Genomic DNA, 14,844 nt, shown 5'->3' on the forward strand with positions numbered 1-14,844 from the left:
CAGCTGCCTCATCTTTGTGCGGGAGGCCTCACGTGGTGAGGTGATCAAAGAGTGGTTTCCTGATGAAAGGTTGAGTTTATTTGGGAGGAAATGGCAGCCTTCCACTGCTTTGGTTATTAATAATGAAGAATCTCAACTACGACTTGTCTATTTTTATTTAGATTCTTAGTTCTGGTATGTTGGAAATCTGAAGTTTTTCTTTGTCCATTTCACCTAAGTCCAAAGGAAAAACACTGTATTGTTGTGAAGTTTTATTGGGTAGATGCTGGAATTCAATTAATGTTGTTCGTGCTCTCTGAGAAAAAGGTTGTGTGAATATGCAGATATAAAATAACAAAGAATTATCAACTATCAATATTTTTATGTGATTATTTCTAATGTCAGTGAATTGAAATGATCATTGGTGATCACCCTGCCCTTAGGAATTTGGAAATCATGGGGCTTAGTCACTTGCATTTTTCTCATTGATGGAAGAAAGTAACAATTTTTTCTTATCACAGAATGGCCTGGAGTTCTAGTTCCTTAAAGATCATCTAGTTCCAATTCTCTTGCCTTGGGCAGGAACACGTTCCACTAGCTCAGGTTGCTCAAAACCCCATGCAGCCACGTCTTGAACAGTTGCAGAGATGGACTTTAACCCCAGCTGCCAACTAAGTACCACACAGACTTTTGTTCAGCCCCCCCCCACCCCAGTGGGGAATCATAAAGAAAAGGTAAACCTAATAGGTTTAGATAATAATAATAATCTAATAATTGAAATAAAATATTAGTGATACTAAGTATACTAATATGATTAATAAGAATGATAGTCATAAGGGAAGGGGGAGAGAGTAACAGAACCCAAGAGAAACACGTGATGATGGGAGTTGCTCACCTCCTGTTGACCAATGCCCAGCCTATTTCTGAAAAGAGGCATCATCTCCCCACTATTCCAATATTCCTTCGGCCAGTTTGGGTCASCTGTCCTGGCCTTGCTCCTCTCCCAGCTTTCAGTGCAGCTCCTCAATAGCGGAGCATGAGACATTAAAAGTCTTACCCTCTTACTTAGGGTAAACACTACATAGCAACAGCCAAAACATCAGGATGTTATCAACATCATTCTTATACTAAATCCAAACCCCACAGCATTGTACCAGCTACTAAGAAGAAAATGTCCCAGCTAAAACCTGGACAAGCATCCCCGGGTTCTCTGGGCAATCCATTCCAGTGTCTCATCACCCTCACAGTAAAAAATTTCTTCCTAATTTCTTCTTTCACCTTTGTTTTATCACTACTTGCCCTTGTAAAAAGTCCCTTTCCGGCTTTCCTGTAAGTCCTTTTTAGGCGCTTAAGCACACCCTGGAGCATTCTCTTCTCCAGGCTTATCAACCTCACCTCTCTCAACCTGTGTTCACAGGAGAGGTGCTCCAATCCTCTGATCATCTTTKTGGTTTAGATGTTMTCTTAATTTTAATAAACTAGTAATTGAGCTGAATTAAAGTGTAAAAAGTGCTTGTCTATGGCCTTGGCTATGAATGCATGGCAAGTCTCTTCAAGGGTTCGCTATCTTTTACAATCTCCAGTGCTTCATAAAATAATAATTAGGCACTTTACATCTAGTTATAGTTGTAGTTAGTATATATAGTGTATGTAATCATTCATATATAGTAGTTATAGTTACGTTAGTATCTATAGTGTATGTAATCATTCTTTATTGCATATGTGTGCTTTTTAGAGTACTGGATTCCTAGCAGTATTCCCTCTTTTCCTTGTCCTCTACTACAAACATTTCCTTTCTTCTGAACAATCTCATCTTTCATTCTGCCTGTATTAAATTTCTGTAAGAAACCCCAAGACAAAATTTTTAAAATACAACAGATGCATTCTGGAAGGTCACCTGAATCAAACTTGTTCACTGAAAGATACTGAATCTTTCAGATTTAAAAACCTGTGGAAACCAGCTGTTCAGGTAAAGGCTGAAAGTGTGAAATTGAAAAGGAAATTATGGTGAYATTTTAGTCACTATATTTTAATATGGAAAGAGGAGATATGCAAAATAGTCGTGGTATAATCCTCCAAACTCTTGATGATTGCCTGTTTTTGAATTCTGCTTTGAAATTCTACATTCAGTTAATACAGTCATTGCAATACGTAGAACCTGGGAGATAAGCACTGCTTTCTTGTAACTTGGCAGTATGTAAAGGCTGGGATTGTTTTCCTCAGTCCCTAATGCCAACTGTAAATTTACTCTTTATGTAATTATTATAAGCATGTATGAAACTTTGTAAAAGAATAAGGGTCTGAATTTCATGGTCTCATAAATTTAATCTCATAAAGATATAATGAAAAGTATACCCTCAGTTACCAAACCAAATGGATTTACACCCAGCTGATTAAGTGATAACAATTTCATTTTGGTAGGGGAAGAAATCTGTGCTGACATAAGAATAGATACATTTACAACACTGAGTTATACTTTAATTTCCGAACAGCAGGTTTTATAGAATAAATTCTGTTTTCTGGAAACACATTCATTTATGCCTTTAGTAGTCAGAATAGTAAAGAGAAATGTGATAATGGTACTGTGTGCCAAATTCACTATATATTGCTGTGAGTGACATATAAAAAAGGCCTGTTGGAGGAGAAAAGGGAGTGCAGCTTGTAGGGAGAATATATACACAATTTTAAAGTACCAGAAGACTCAGTCTTAAATTACTATTTTCAAATTATTTCATTAAAGAGTAAGACACAGGAGCTTTTAGGGGCCTAACTGATTTCTTATATCATTTTGAACATACTTGATATTTCTCATGTCTTTACTTTGCACTGTCTTTTATTTTGTGCATTGAAATATGTTCATGAGGTTATTCTCACAAAGTTTTTTCCATGTCTTTTGGGTTTTCTTCTAGAAAGCTTCCCCATCCTGCAACCCGAGAGATATTCAAAAGATCTAGRATGACAAACTTCTTTTATGGGGTGCTACTTCCAGCCTTGTAAAATTTCTCTTGTTARTTAGGAACCTTAAATAGGTGTTTGAAGGTCTCAGCTTTTGCTGCCTGTGGTGCACCAGTGCATCTCAGTGAAACTGGCTGTCCACAATACATGTGTGTGCATCTGATGTAGACATTTTAGCAATCTTTTTAGTGCGAATGTTTCTGGGTCATAGCTTCACCACAAAATGTACAAATGACTTGGCTTATTTTTGCCATTAGAAATCTCTCTTTCTGCCCATTGATAATAAAAGAAGTCTAGACAGCTAGCTCAGTTGTAGCCATTTAAACTGTAAATTTCTGTAGTTAAGAGGATAAATCCCATGTCTAAAATGTTCTTGAAATCCTGAGGGATTATGCTTGTTTATGTTCTTAAATTCTCCTAAATGGCTATAATTGGGGAACAGTAATAAGCTTTAAAACATGTTTTCAACTCATTCATATTGCTTGGATTTGGAGAATTTATATTTGATTTTAGAAACTGAAATTATTTAAGAGTTTGAAGAAACAAACCATGCTACATTTAAATCAAGTTTCCTTGTGCTTTTGACAGAAAATATTTTAAATATTTATAATTTTCAGTATTTTTTAGCRTTTTTTAGTCCATTTGAGAAATAAATGCTGGAGTTATTGTTAGGCTGGTCACAGGAAAAGCGAGTTCTTCCCTCAGTGAGTGTGTCCACACTACATATCTTTGTGTATTATGAGCACAGGTTGTTTAAAGATGACATTATGGAGTAGCCTTGGTTTAATATACATTTTTGCAATAAAAGCTGCTTAATTGGAACACAAGGCATACTTCAGTTCATCTTAATTATGCAGCTGTCCCATTATCATTTTTTATTATAYACACAAATGACATTGTGTTGGGCGTACCAATTAAATCAAGTTTATTTTATTGTTGTTTAATATTGTAGYCGTATGTGTCTGCAGCTCAGCAGCCCAGTTCCGCTAGAGCACTTACAGCATTTTGTGCTCCATCATAATGAGTCAATGTCTTGGTTCCTGTTGTATAAAGTAGATGAGGTTGCAAAGATGTGGGTAAGTTTTTCCCCTTTATTTGCACTGTGTAATTGACTGGCTAGCTAAAGTAAAAATCATGGCAACAAAACAGTTTTCCTTTTTATGTTTGTGCCTTTAAGAACAGGCCATACTCTTAAAATTAGAAGTAAAAGCATTTTTTAGTATTTAGGGCTGTCTGAAGATTTTTAGCTGCATAGTAGTGGTGAATGGCAATTTGTTTCTGTCCTGACAAATCCTCTTATTTTAAAATAAAAACTTCACCTGTGAAGAAACCTGAGCCCTTGAATGGCCTGAAAGTTAAATGAATTACAGTCCATTTTGTGCCTTATGCTGTTAATTTTTTTAATTACTTTTTGAATTCAGATGATAGTGATCTGATTTGCAAAACAAGTAAGTGCCCTGTTGTAAGCAATAAGGTTTTGTCTATGACATTTGCAGCAGTTTCCTCCATTATTAGCTGCAAATTTCATAGCCAAACTTAGCAATCACACCTAAGGTCTACAATTCTTTGATATCAATTAATAGTRTTCCAGTGTTGAATTCTTTCAGATTAGTTTAGGTTTTGGTTTCATTTTGAGGTACCCTATAATTTTAAATCATAGTGTAACTTAGCCACTTTCCCCCTGTTTCTCTGTGACTTGCCTGTTTACAAGATCAGTCGGAAAGCTCTATGCACCACTCAGAAGAGTAAATTATATAAAATTCATCTCTGTTGCCCATATACACCCCTGAAAGAACATATTAAAAGCTCTAGAGCTAACGATTCATCTGTGCAAAATGAGTAGCTCATCTTTTGATGTCTGGATGCAGCAAATGTGGTTCCCCTTGRCAGGGGAACCTAGAGTTGGCAGAAGAAGGTCAGTGGACATGGTCCCACGAGCTGAAGGAAACTCATCCCAAGATCACTATTTATTTTCCTCAAAAGGACGTTTTGATGTGASTACAAGTTTAATTGGACCTCTTTCTGGGAGGCCAGTTCCTCTAGCTCACATGTACCAATGTGAAGAATAAGGGATCATCCCTGCACTTCAGCTAAAGAGAGAAAATTATTGTTATGCCTTTCAGCCTGTTGTTGACTCTGATGTAATTCTGGCATGGAGTAAAAAATCAAAATAATGTCCAGRTTTTTTGTTGTTTTTTTGGGTTTTTTTTTTACGTCTTGAGAATTTTGTGTGCAACAGCAARAGCAACTGCTGTGTGCTTGTGCTGGGCTGTTCAGTTGTCTATGGTAAATAGAAAAAATAAAGAAACATTGAACTAAAAGGCAGAACAGCATCCTCTGACAGCTGAGAGTGCTAGGGGAGGAAGGAATTCTTTTAGGACAGTAGTGGCCTGGGGAATTGTCCTTGTTTCTTGAAGATGTCACATGTTTTGACCTCAGCTTCCAGGTTTTGGCAACATGTTATGAGTATGAAAGGTGCAGCCTTTTTGTGGGGTTGCAGGTTTTTTAGAAATAAAAGATTTTATAGCATGTTGAAATTACATTAATGAATGGCCTAAGTGTAGATGCAAGTTTCATGGTTCTAATAGATGTTTTCATTTTTTAAAATAGTAATCAAATATTTAAATTCTCTATGTTTTTAACCAATAATGTGAAACCTTTACCTTTTGAAATGAAGTTAAATATATGAAGTTTCAGACTTAAGAAAATGAACCAAAAAGGTGGTCATCTGAAACTAATGCAGTGAGATTTTTTTTTCTCCTAATTCGTGGGAATTCTTTTTCACATGTTTCAGACCCTGTCAAAAACAGTGAGATCTACCAGAAAAATATCTTCTTGTGGTTAATAATGAAACATGATGTTATGACCTGTTTAGAATGAAACAGTGCTGAATAACTGGCATCTGTATGTATAAATATATAGAAAACAGGTTTATTTTTGAACAATTTGGTTGGAATGGATAGGGGATATATGTAGTTATCCTGGGTAATCCATAGTAATATAACAATATATAGTATGAAAATATCTCTTAAGAAAACATATAAGGGAAATACAGAAAGAGAAAGAAAGGATCAGAGTAAACAGTGCASAGGAAAGATAATCACCACCCACAGATCCAGTGACCAGACTTGATTGTTGTAGTTTTGATGTCCAAAGTGATGGTCACAGTGTTGATCCTTCAGGGGCGGAGGAAGCCCTTGAAACATTAAGGTCAATGGGAGTTGAATTAGTTYGTTATTTTACACATTAGTACATACGAACTAGAGGAACTGGTCCCCCAAACAGGATTAACCTAGAAAGAGGAACAGTTAAGCTTGCATTTAAGTTCAAAACATATGCTCAGGTTCGGTTGGGAACACCCAGATACCTTCCCTTTGGGGGGAGTTTTACACTGTCTGCTGCAACACTGTGAACCATGCACAGTCTTATGGTGGAYGGCCCCAAAGTGAGTCTGGGGGCACACTGAGGGTCTTTGATGGTTGRTGACCTCTTCTAAGACATGACCCCTGTTGTCAGTGTAGTCGAACCCATTATGTCCTATCAGAAGGARTGAAAACCTTCAGGCCAATGTGTGAATGTTTTGATACCTCCCCAGGGGGCACAGGGAACAGTTTTACACCCAGGCCAGTTGGGTAAAGGAGGATTGGTTTACCATGGGCATTCTCCAGTGGTGGATGCACACCTGGGCTGTTTTTACACAGATCAGAGGTTTTGCCGCCACACACCCAAAACCTCTCCTCCTCCCCTTCAGCTGTGGGGTGAAAACTTGGCCTYAGCAGGGCACCCASTGCTTTTGCAAATGGCCAGTTCTTTGACGTTCATTAACTCTTAACCCTCTCCATATGAGCTGCTGTATCAAATGTTGCTGCAAAACAGGATTGGCAGGTTGGKGGATTGGGATGAATCAGATTTATCCTGGTTCTTTCTGTTGTCCTATTTCCTGCTTGCCATCAAAGGTCCTCAGTGGATCTTACATCCCATCTCAGTTCCCCCTGGTTATCTTTCCTAGAGCTCTACGGGACAGTTAATCACTTCTTTTGTAACTATTTCAGCAGGTGAGTAATTGCTCAGTAGTCTTCCATGGCTAGAATGTCAGCCGGGCTTTGGATCCTCAGTACCCTCTCCCTTCATGGAGTTAGAAGCCTGGAAGATCATTCTTGTGTTGGAAATMTGAAGACTCAGCCCTGTTCAACAGTGTTGTTAACCCATTGTGTCCTCTGAGTCCATTTTCAATCTTTGGATAATTCTTAAACCTTTCTCTTTCTGGCTGATGTACTTTCACATTAGCAGCTAGGATTAGACTGATGACTTCTTCCTGCTTTTGGCCTGGTACTATTCTCAGTCAAGGAAAGTTTTTGGTTTGGTTCTAAAACTCTTTTCTGCCTAACCATTGGTGTAATTTCTRTGCTGAATTTCCGACTGAGCAAAAATATTATTGATAAAACTCTGTAGCTGCCAATATGCTTTTAGTGGAATGTATTGGGTGGTGCAGCATTTCCTGAGAGCAATAGATGGCTGTGCAATTTTCGCTAATGCACAGTTGGCCAGCATCCCTATATTTCTAATAATGTCTTCCTGTGTCTTATTTTCTAGAAGGCTTATAYAGTAGTTCCTAAGAGAGCAGTTGTCCCTTTAGGGGAATGGGGAAAAACCTGAATCAACTCTTAGAACTTATGCTTTTCGATACACAAACTTCTCTTTTCCTGTTCAGAAAAGAAATTAAAAGAAATTATGATAGTGAGAGGAACAAAAAGCAAGTAGAAGAGCTGTATGTTCTCCATAAAATCTTTRAGAAATCCATTATWTTGGGAAATCCATGCAGGAATATTKCTATYTGTCATTAATTATCTGTTTTTAAACAAGAGATTTTGTGTTTCTAACAGAATGACTTCTCCAAAATCTGCACTGAGTGTGTCTTGTTTCTAAGAAGAACCAACTGTGTGGTCTGTCCTGCTGTTGGGTTTTTTTTTTTCTAACAGCATCTTTGCAAGTAGTTGTTCCAGAAAGGAGTGATTCTTTATCTCCAAAGTAAGAATATCTCCATAAACTCTTTCAGCGTAAAACACTCCTACTGTGGAAGTGAGTCTGTATAAGATATTAAAGAGGAAAAGGCCTTCCTCAAACTCCAAATTTTATTAATTCATTAATTAAATGTATGTCTGAAGTGTTAAGGTGGAATGCTATTTAAGATTCTCAAARCAAAATTAGGTAAGACAGTGGTTTGTGTGACTTACTAGGGATATGTCTCCTTTAGAAAACATCACTTTGGAATGTTGAGGGAGAAYGATCCTTTTGCTTGTCTCCATTATGCTGTTACCTTGTGCACTTAAAACACAGTAGCCCCTTCAAAACAAAGCCAAAAAGTGACTCTCTTTATTTTGATAACGAGTGGTGAAAAAATGCCACCAAAGTAGCATTTTGCACTAGTAGTATAGTGGTAGTATGTCAGTGGTCAGACAGCAAACTTGTATTTTATTTGTATGTCCTGTAAATAGAAATAAACAGAGTACAATGGATAAGAAGATATTAGTGGTGACTCTAATGATAAAAGGCACCTGAGCATTCATGAAATGCTGGAATTTAATAACACTCCCTCACCCATACTGGAATATTGGTTRTTTTTCAACTTCCATGAATGTAATTTAAATTAAAATGCTAATACTGACAAAGCATGTTACAAAATGAAAGTAAATATATATTTGTCCCTAAAATAAGGGTGAATTGGAAAGCTTTTGCAAAGTAGTCTCTGAGGCCTCTAAAATGTTAAACTAGCAGTGTAAGACATTTTTCTGCCTGCCCTAATTTATAGTTCTGCTCTGCACAGGAACTTTGTAAGAATGGAGCTTAACAGACATTGGGTGAAACATTTCACACCTGGGTGAAACTACTGTTGATAACTTCTATTTATGAAATAATCTCAGAAGCATCTTTCAGATTCAAAGAAAAATATTTTTGTTACTGTTACTATTTAATCATCTTCACATATTTYATTTTATTCACGGCTTTGAAGGCAGTTCAATTACTTGCATGGTTTTKTATTTGTAAACATTTTCTTTGATATGTAAGGCAAGAAATTCTTACCACTTAGCTGTCTCTTTGAGGTGCTAATGCTTTGAGAGTGAGAAAATCAACTTCTGSTTTTCACTCTTATTCTAGATATTAATTGAAAAATTGTGTGAAATAGATTTTCTTTTTAAGAAATTTTGCAAAARGTACCGTTTAATGCATAACTGCTTTAAGTAAAGGGTATACATAGTRTAGTCCAGTTTCTAAAGGCTCACCATTTAATTAGCTTTAAGAATGCACTGGTAGCTTAGATAAGGTGATTTTGCCCTGACACTCAGCAGGAATGCAGTGTTTCTAGTGGAGAAGAGTAGTTTAAAATATAACTGTAAGTAAATAGATCCTGAGGAATTTTTGCAGTCTTGTCCTTTTTGCTCTGTACAATGTAAAGTGTTAACTGGCAGCTGTGTTTGAMTGCACAGGGATTGTTTATGCATTTKAGAAGTATTTGAAAAGTGAAAGAMATACCTTAAAGGCTGTGCTTTCTGTAAGTGCCCCTGATGGAGGAATGAGTATATGATGATTTATGACTTATTATCCAAAGTTGAGTCAACCAAAGGAAGAAATCAGCTTAGTGATAGCAGATGATCTAGTGAAAGGATGACCTAAAATACTTTTTTCAAACCTGTGCTGTKACTATTTCAGAGCTACGCAACATGACTTATTATAGTGCTTAGCCTGCAGTTTTGTTGCATAACAAGAAAAAAAAAAGTATTGTGAAAAATTTGTGGTTGTCAAGGCCAGGGCAAAAGTGTAGGAAGTAATTTTTTTTTTTAAATTATTATTCTGGAGGTGATTTTTTTTTTCAAGAAAGGAATACATTAAACAACTGAATGAAAGTTTTGTGGAATTAGGAAAAAAAAAAAGTATCTTTGGCAATTAGATTGGGTGGTTAATATTAGTTGGTTTTAATTTCATTTTTTCCTTCTTTGCTCCTAGGTCCTSTGTTGTTGCAGATGACATAATCATCTATTTAAATATTTTGTTTTTCTGACTCTTATAATGCGTTTTGCCTCATCTTCACTGTTCGTAACAGAGCTGATAAAATTTTCTTCTTCGCTTCCTTACTAGCCATCTGCATCACTTTGAGGCTGTTTGCTTAGCTTTCTGCAGGCTTGAGGCTTAATGCCAACTTAAAACTTCAAGGGCAGAATACCAGGAGTCCAAAACCAGAGACAACCTCAAAATTTTATCTTTTGAGCATTGGGATCTTTTGGTACAGTTTCAAGAAATTGTACATATTGGGTTTAAGTATAACTAACCTCATATGCATTCTTCAGTCATGGGTTTATTATTCTTTTGTGGAGGAAGGGAGCATTAGGGTGGGTCTTTTTGAGGTTAGTATTTTTACTTTTTTCATCTTTGTTTTAGTGTCAATAACATTTGAAAATGTTGTTAGGGTGAACCATTTGAAGTGCTTACTATTTCCACAGTTATTTTCAAACACTGCCTGAGTTTCATTTTTATAGCTGAAGTACAGTTCATGTATGTTCTCGTCYCACATTACCCACAGATGCTTGTATTTCTGCTCTTTTTCTTGATGATTTAGGAATGCACTAGAAATAAAAGAGTTGGTCTCACTGTTGAACAGTTTTCAAAGCCAAGAAAATATTGTGCATCATTTCCTTAATGGAGTCATAGTTAGGTAACCTTTTTGTTTTCTGTTTTTCTAATGCAATAGAGATCAAAGGCGGAAGAGAAAATCAAACTTGGTATTTGAAGATATCAAAACTAGCATTGGCTTTTGCAATTATCCACTCAAAACCACCAGGGAAGAGTTCCAAAGAATACACAAAGTTCCTTGCCAAAACTGTATCCGAGCAAGATTTTGGATGGAAATGGAAAGTGGAAGTGCTGGAAGCTGAAGTTCTTCGATTACGACAGGAACTTCTTTTGAACAGGATCTCTCCAAGATTCTGCTTGGAAAATAGTGAGTTACTCAAATAATTTTTGGCTGTGTTCAATAGCAAGGACCCAAACAGCTTTCATGTTGCCTGTACCATTTCTTGTACCTAGATGTGAGASTCTTCAGTGTACAGTTTTTTTGTTTTTCCCAAAGTTCTGAAGTAGTGAAACACTTAATTAATTTGTAATGGGATTGTGCTTATTCAGAATTTACATATTTAACCTTCAGAATCAATATGTATTATACAAAATAACTGCAGACAAAAGTTGTCAATACAGAATGTTACTCTATAACCTTGGAGATACTAGTTTGTTAGAATATTGATGTACTTGATTTACATTTAGAACATCTTAAAGACATATTTCATATTTTTTAACCATTCTGCAGGTGTTTCAAATCAGAATTTWAGCCTAAAGTGTTGGAAGCGCTAATCCCTAATATGTGTAAGAGGAAGGTAGGGCAGGCAAAGGACTGTATATGTGCTGTTTCTGTTAGTGCACTGAGACTGTGGATACTGTGAGTGTTTTTTACMGCATATGATAAAATATTGGAGGTCTGATATTGTTTTCAGGAAAGCTTTTATTCAAAGAAGATTAAAAAAAAATCATGGTCTCAAGCAGATCTTTTTCTCTGACTTGTGCATGTGAAGTGAGTCATACTCAATTCAAGAGATCAGTGGCTCCATGTGAGCTTGGAAATCAGGCAGTGGAGGATTTCTGTAGGCTCTGGAGGGATATTTTCCTGATATGGAAATGGAGGTCAAAATGYTCTGGGCTGAAGGAGAGAGAAAGTTCACGGTTGAGGGGATCTCTAAAATCAAGATGTATAGCTAATTGCTCTATGACTTGATATTTTTGGGAGGTTCCCTGGGGGAAAACTTGATGGGACTTTACCACACTGCTTTTGTACTGAAACAGTAGCTTCTTTATTGCCTTGTGAAAAGATTTCTAGCTTCTAACTTTGATTGATAGGGAGGATCATTAGACTTTAGCCAGAAGTTCTGATGGTTTATGTATTTAATTTGTATAATAGACTTTTCTCTACAGATAAGTGATTTAATGACTATTCTTACTTAGTTATTGTCTGTGTGTCTGTTTTCTGCAACCTGTTGCAAACATGACATTTAAGACYAAAAGTAACTTTTCAGACTTTTCCAACAGGTGTCTTATGTTTTGAATGACTGGCTGCAAATAATCAGCAGAGATTTTTAAACATCTAATATCTGGAGAGGATATTCTAATTGTGGATTAAGCAGAACATATCAAACACTATCAATTAGCAAAACATAGCAAACAAAATCAATTTATCTGCAACTTCTGTGTTCTAATTTTTTTAAGATTCTTTAAACTCTAAATTTTAATTGGGAGATAGGCAGAGGTARCTCTTCCTGGCAGATAACACTCCTTGCAAAGGATGTTAATTTTYGTTGTTCTAGTCACACTGAAGTTTTTTCATAGACTTAAAAATAAATATTTTCTAATTTTAGACTTAACTGCACTGTTTCTGCCAAGTGTGCATTCATGATTACAGTTACACTGGAGACCAATGCTCAGTCAGTTGCTCACTTGTTTTGAGTAAAGAAAGATCATTACTGGTRCCTGGTGGAATCTATGCACTCCTCAGCTGATAAAATTGATGATGTCTATTAGTAGCGGAATATCTGCAGTTGATATATATGGGAAGATGGCTGTAGAAGCAAGGCGTACCTGAAATGGGGGCCACTGCACCACTGGCATCTTCAGCCCCAAGAAAAAAAACAAAACACTCCTTTCTTATGTGTTGTGCCATTTTGGAGATTGTTCAAGTCCATGGAGATTAGAAGCTAAAAGGTGGCTACTKCAGAGATACAGAGGCACTAGGAGCTTGAATCTAAGTTAAGAGAAAAAGTGGTAATAAGTGATGTTTCATCCTTGTAAGTGAAACTCCTGTAGATCCATCCATTGTTACAGTGTTGTTGATGGTAGATGTTGCCCAATTTACCACCTATTATCACACCAGATTATAATAACATCATACTAACTCTATAGGGTTGAGGATGATAACATGTTCTTAGTGCCAAGTAATCTGCAGATATAAATGTATCCTTTTCCTCCTCCACACATTTCTTCAGCCTCTTTTCTGGAGTTGATGTTCTGCTTAAAATAATGCAGCATCTTAAAAACATTTCAAACCCTCAGCTTTTCTGTGGCTTTCTTGTGTTTTGATTAACAACTCGTTAGATAGAAGAATACCTGGTTTTCAGCACCAGAAAGTCTTGTTCAGTAAGGATAAGATACTGCATTTGTTTCTGCTGGTGCCTCTTGAGAAGTGAAGAGTTTGAGTCCTTCAGCCRAGGCTCACTTTGCAGCTGTATCTTCTCTGCTTTGCATTCCAAATGTGAGAGCTTTCCTCTCCCACCTGCTGTTTGTAATAATAATAGTAGGTCTTTCAGAGGCTTCAGGAATGATTAGAGACTGCCCATGGAGTTTTATTTCCCTGATGTGAGAAATTGGTGAGCTCTTTGAAGCTGTGATACCTGTTTTCCCCCTCCACATGAAGCTGCGCACMGTAAAGATGTGCAAATGCATGAAGGATAAAGGAGTATAATTTTTAATACATACGGTGCCTAAATTTTTTTCTGTCCCACCTGAATAATTCTTTGTCCTCAGAGACACTAAAAAAGTTGTGTGTTTCTAACTTGGKGGGAGAAGCATGCTTTGCTGTAGATAAACTGCTTGGTGGTATGCGTTGTTACAGTTTTATATGTTGTTTATGAAAGTGCAGTGATGTGCTGTGTCTGGAAGTTCCTTATTTGACTTGCTRTTCAGTTGTCTTTTTGAATACAAGGACTCTATTCATCTTGGTGATGCTTTTGGCTGTACGTCAATCATCTRAGGAGGAGGAGAAGCAAATCTTTTGGCAATTATCTGTTCATTAYTTTTCACCTTGACAGTATTGTCCTGGCAACTATGCCCATGGGTAGAAAAAAAAGTCAAATTTTATAATAAATCAAAGTTTCTTACCTTTCTTTGATTCAGTTTAAAATTTCACAGAAAGAAGGATAGAAACTTGGTGTTATTCTAAGAATAAGTATATATAGTATTTCAGCATTCTGTTGTCACTTTGCTTTGGAGCAACATGAAAAGATAAAGAGTCTTACAAAGCATTGATGAATTGATAGATTCATGGATTGAAGCACCTGTCCACTAAGACAAATTCCTTCACTGTTATCAGCTCATAAAATCAATGATCATATTGTTTCTTGGCAGGCTGTATTAAAGAGCTCTGAAAAGCCTGCAGCTGTTACTCCTGCCCAAGAAAGCATAGATGCAGTACCCTACCCTTTTTTTTTCCACATATGTATTTTAGGAATGATAATTTAGAGGATACATATTTATTGCCTTGGTTGCTTTAGGCTGGTACTCTTGAAGGTTCCAAATCGATTATYCAGGGTGTATGTTTAGCAAAATGTGTATCAAGTATGTGTTCTCTCTTCCTTTACTTCACCTTCAGAGTTTGTTCAAGTTATTCTGTTATGCAGTGGGTAGGAATTTACTGAACTGCCTGCTCCTCTAATTAAAATAAAAAACAGATTCTCTTCCCCCCCCATACTTTTTTAGAATTAGATTGGTCTTCCTTTTATAGATAGTTTGCAGTAGAACTTCTTCTGCCATGCCCTGGAGTCCCCTCCTGTTCTTAGCCTCCAGAGTGGCATGTGTGCCAGCCCACCCTACCACAGTGTGTCTTTGTGTTTGGGAAAATGCTGAGCTCTGAGTCAGAATGTGATTAATATGAGTGTCTGGTTTTTAACTGTATCCCGAGGTTGTGTTTCACCTTTCCAGATACAGTCCCCTAAATTCTATTCCCTGTGTCAAAGAAGCAACTTGTATCTCTTTCAGGAATAAGACCCAGAGAAAAAAAAAATTGTATTTCCTGTTTCACTCCTTAAATTGGTGTGTTTC

At 36.6% G+C, this 14,844-nt stretch overlaps 1 protein-coding gene across 1 annotated transcript in view; it reads left to right on the top strand.

Moving 5' to 3' along the window:
- The window catches only part of MEI4 (meiotic double-stranded break formation protein 4), a 69,573-nt gene that overhangs the window by 1,188 nt on the left and 53,541 nt on the right, over nt 1-14,844 (top strand). The window contains exons 2-3 of the mRNA XM_057368745.1: nt 3,887-4,010; nt 10,639-10,927. Of these exons, the coding sequence (XP_057224728.1) occupies nt 3,887-4,010; nt 10,639-10,927 (413 nt within the window). The remainder of the gene's footprint in view (nt 1-3,886; nt 4,011-10,638; nt 10,928-14,844) is intronic.

This window comes from Malurus melanocephalus, unplaced genomic scaffold (assembly GCF_030028575.1).
Source record: "Malurus melanocephalus ecotype Western Australia unplaced genomic scaffold, MMel_1.1 scaffold_4, whole genome shotgun sequence".
Taxonomy (NCBI): Eukaryota; Metazoa; Chordata; class Aves; order Passeriformes; family Maluridae; genus Malurus; species Malurus melanocephalus.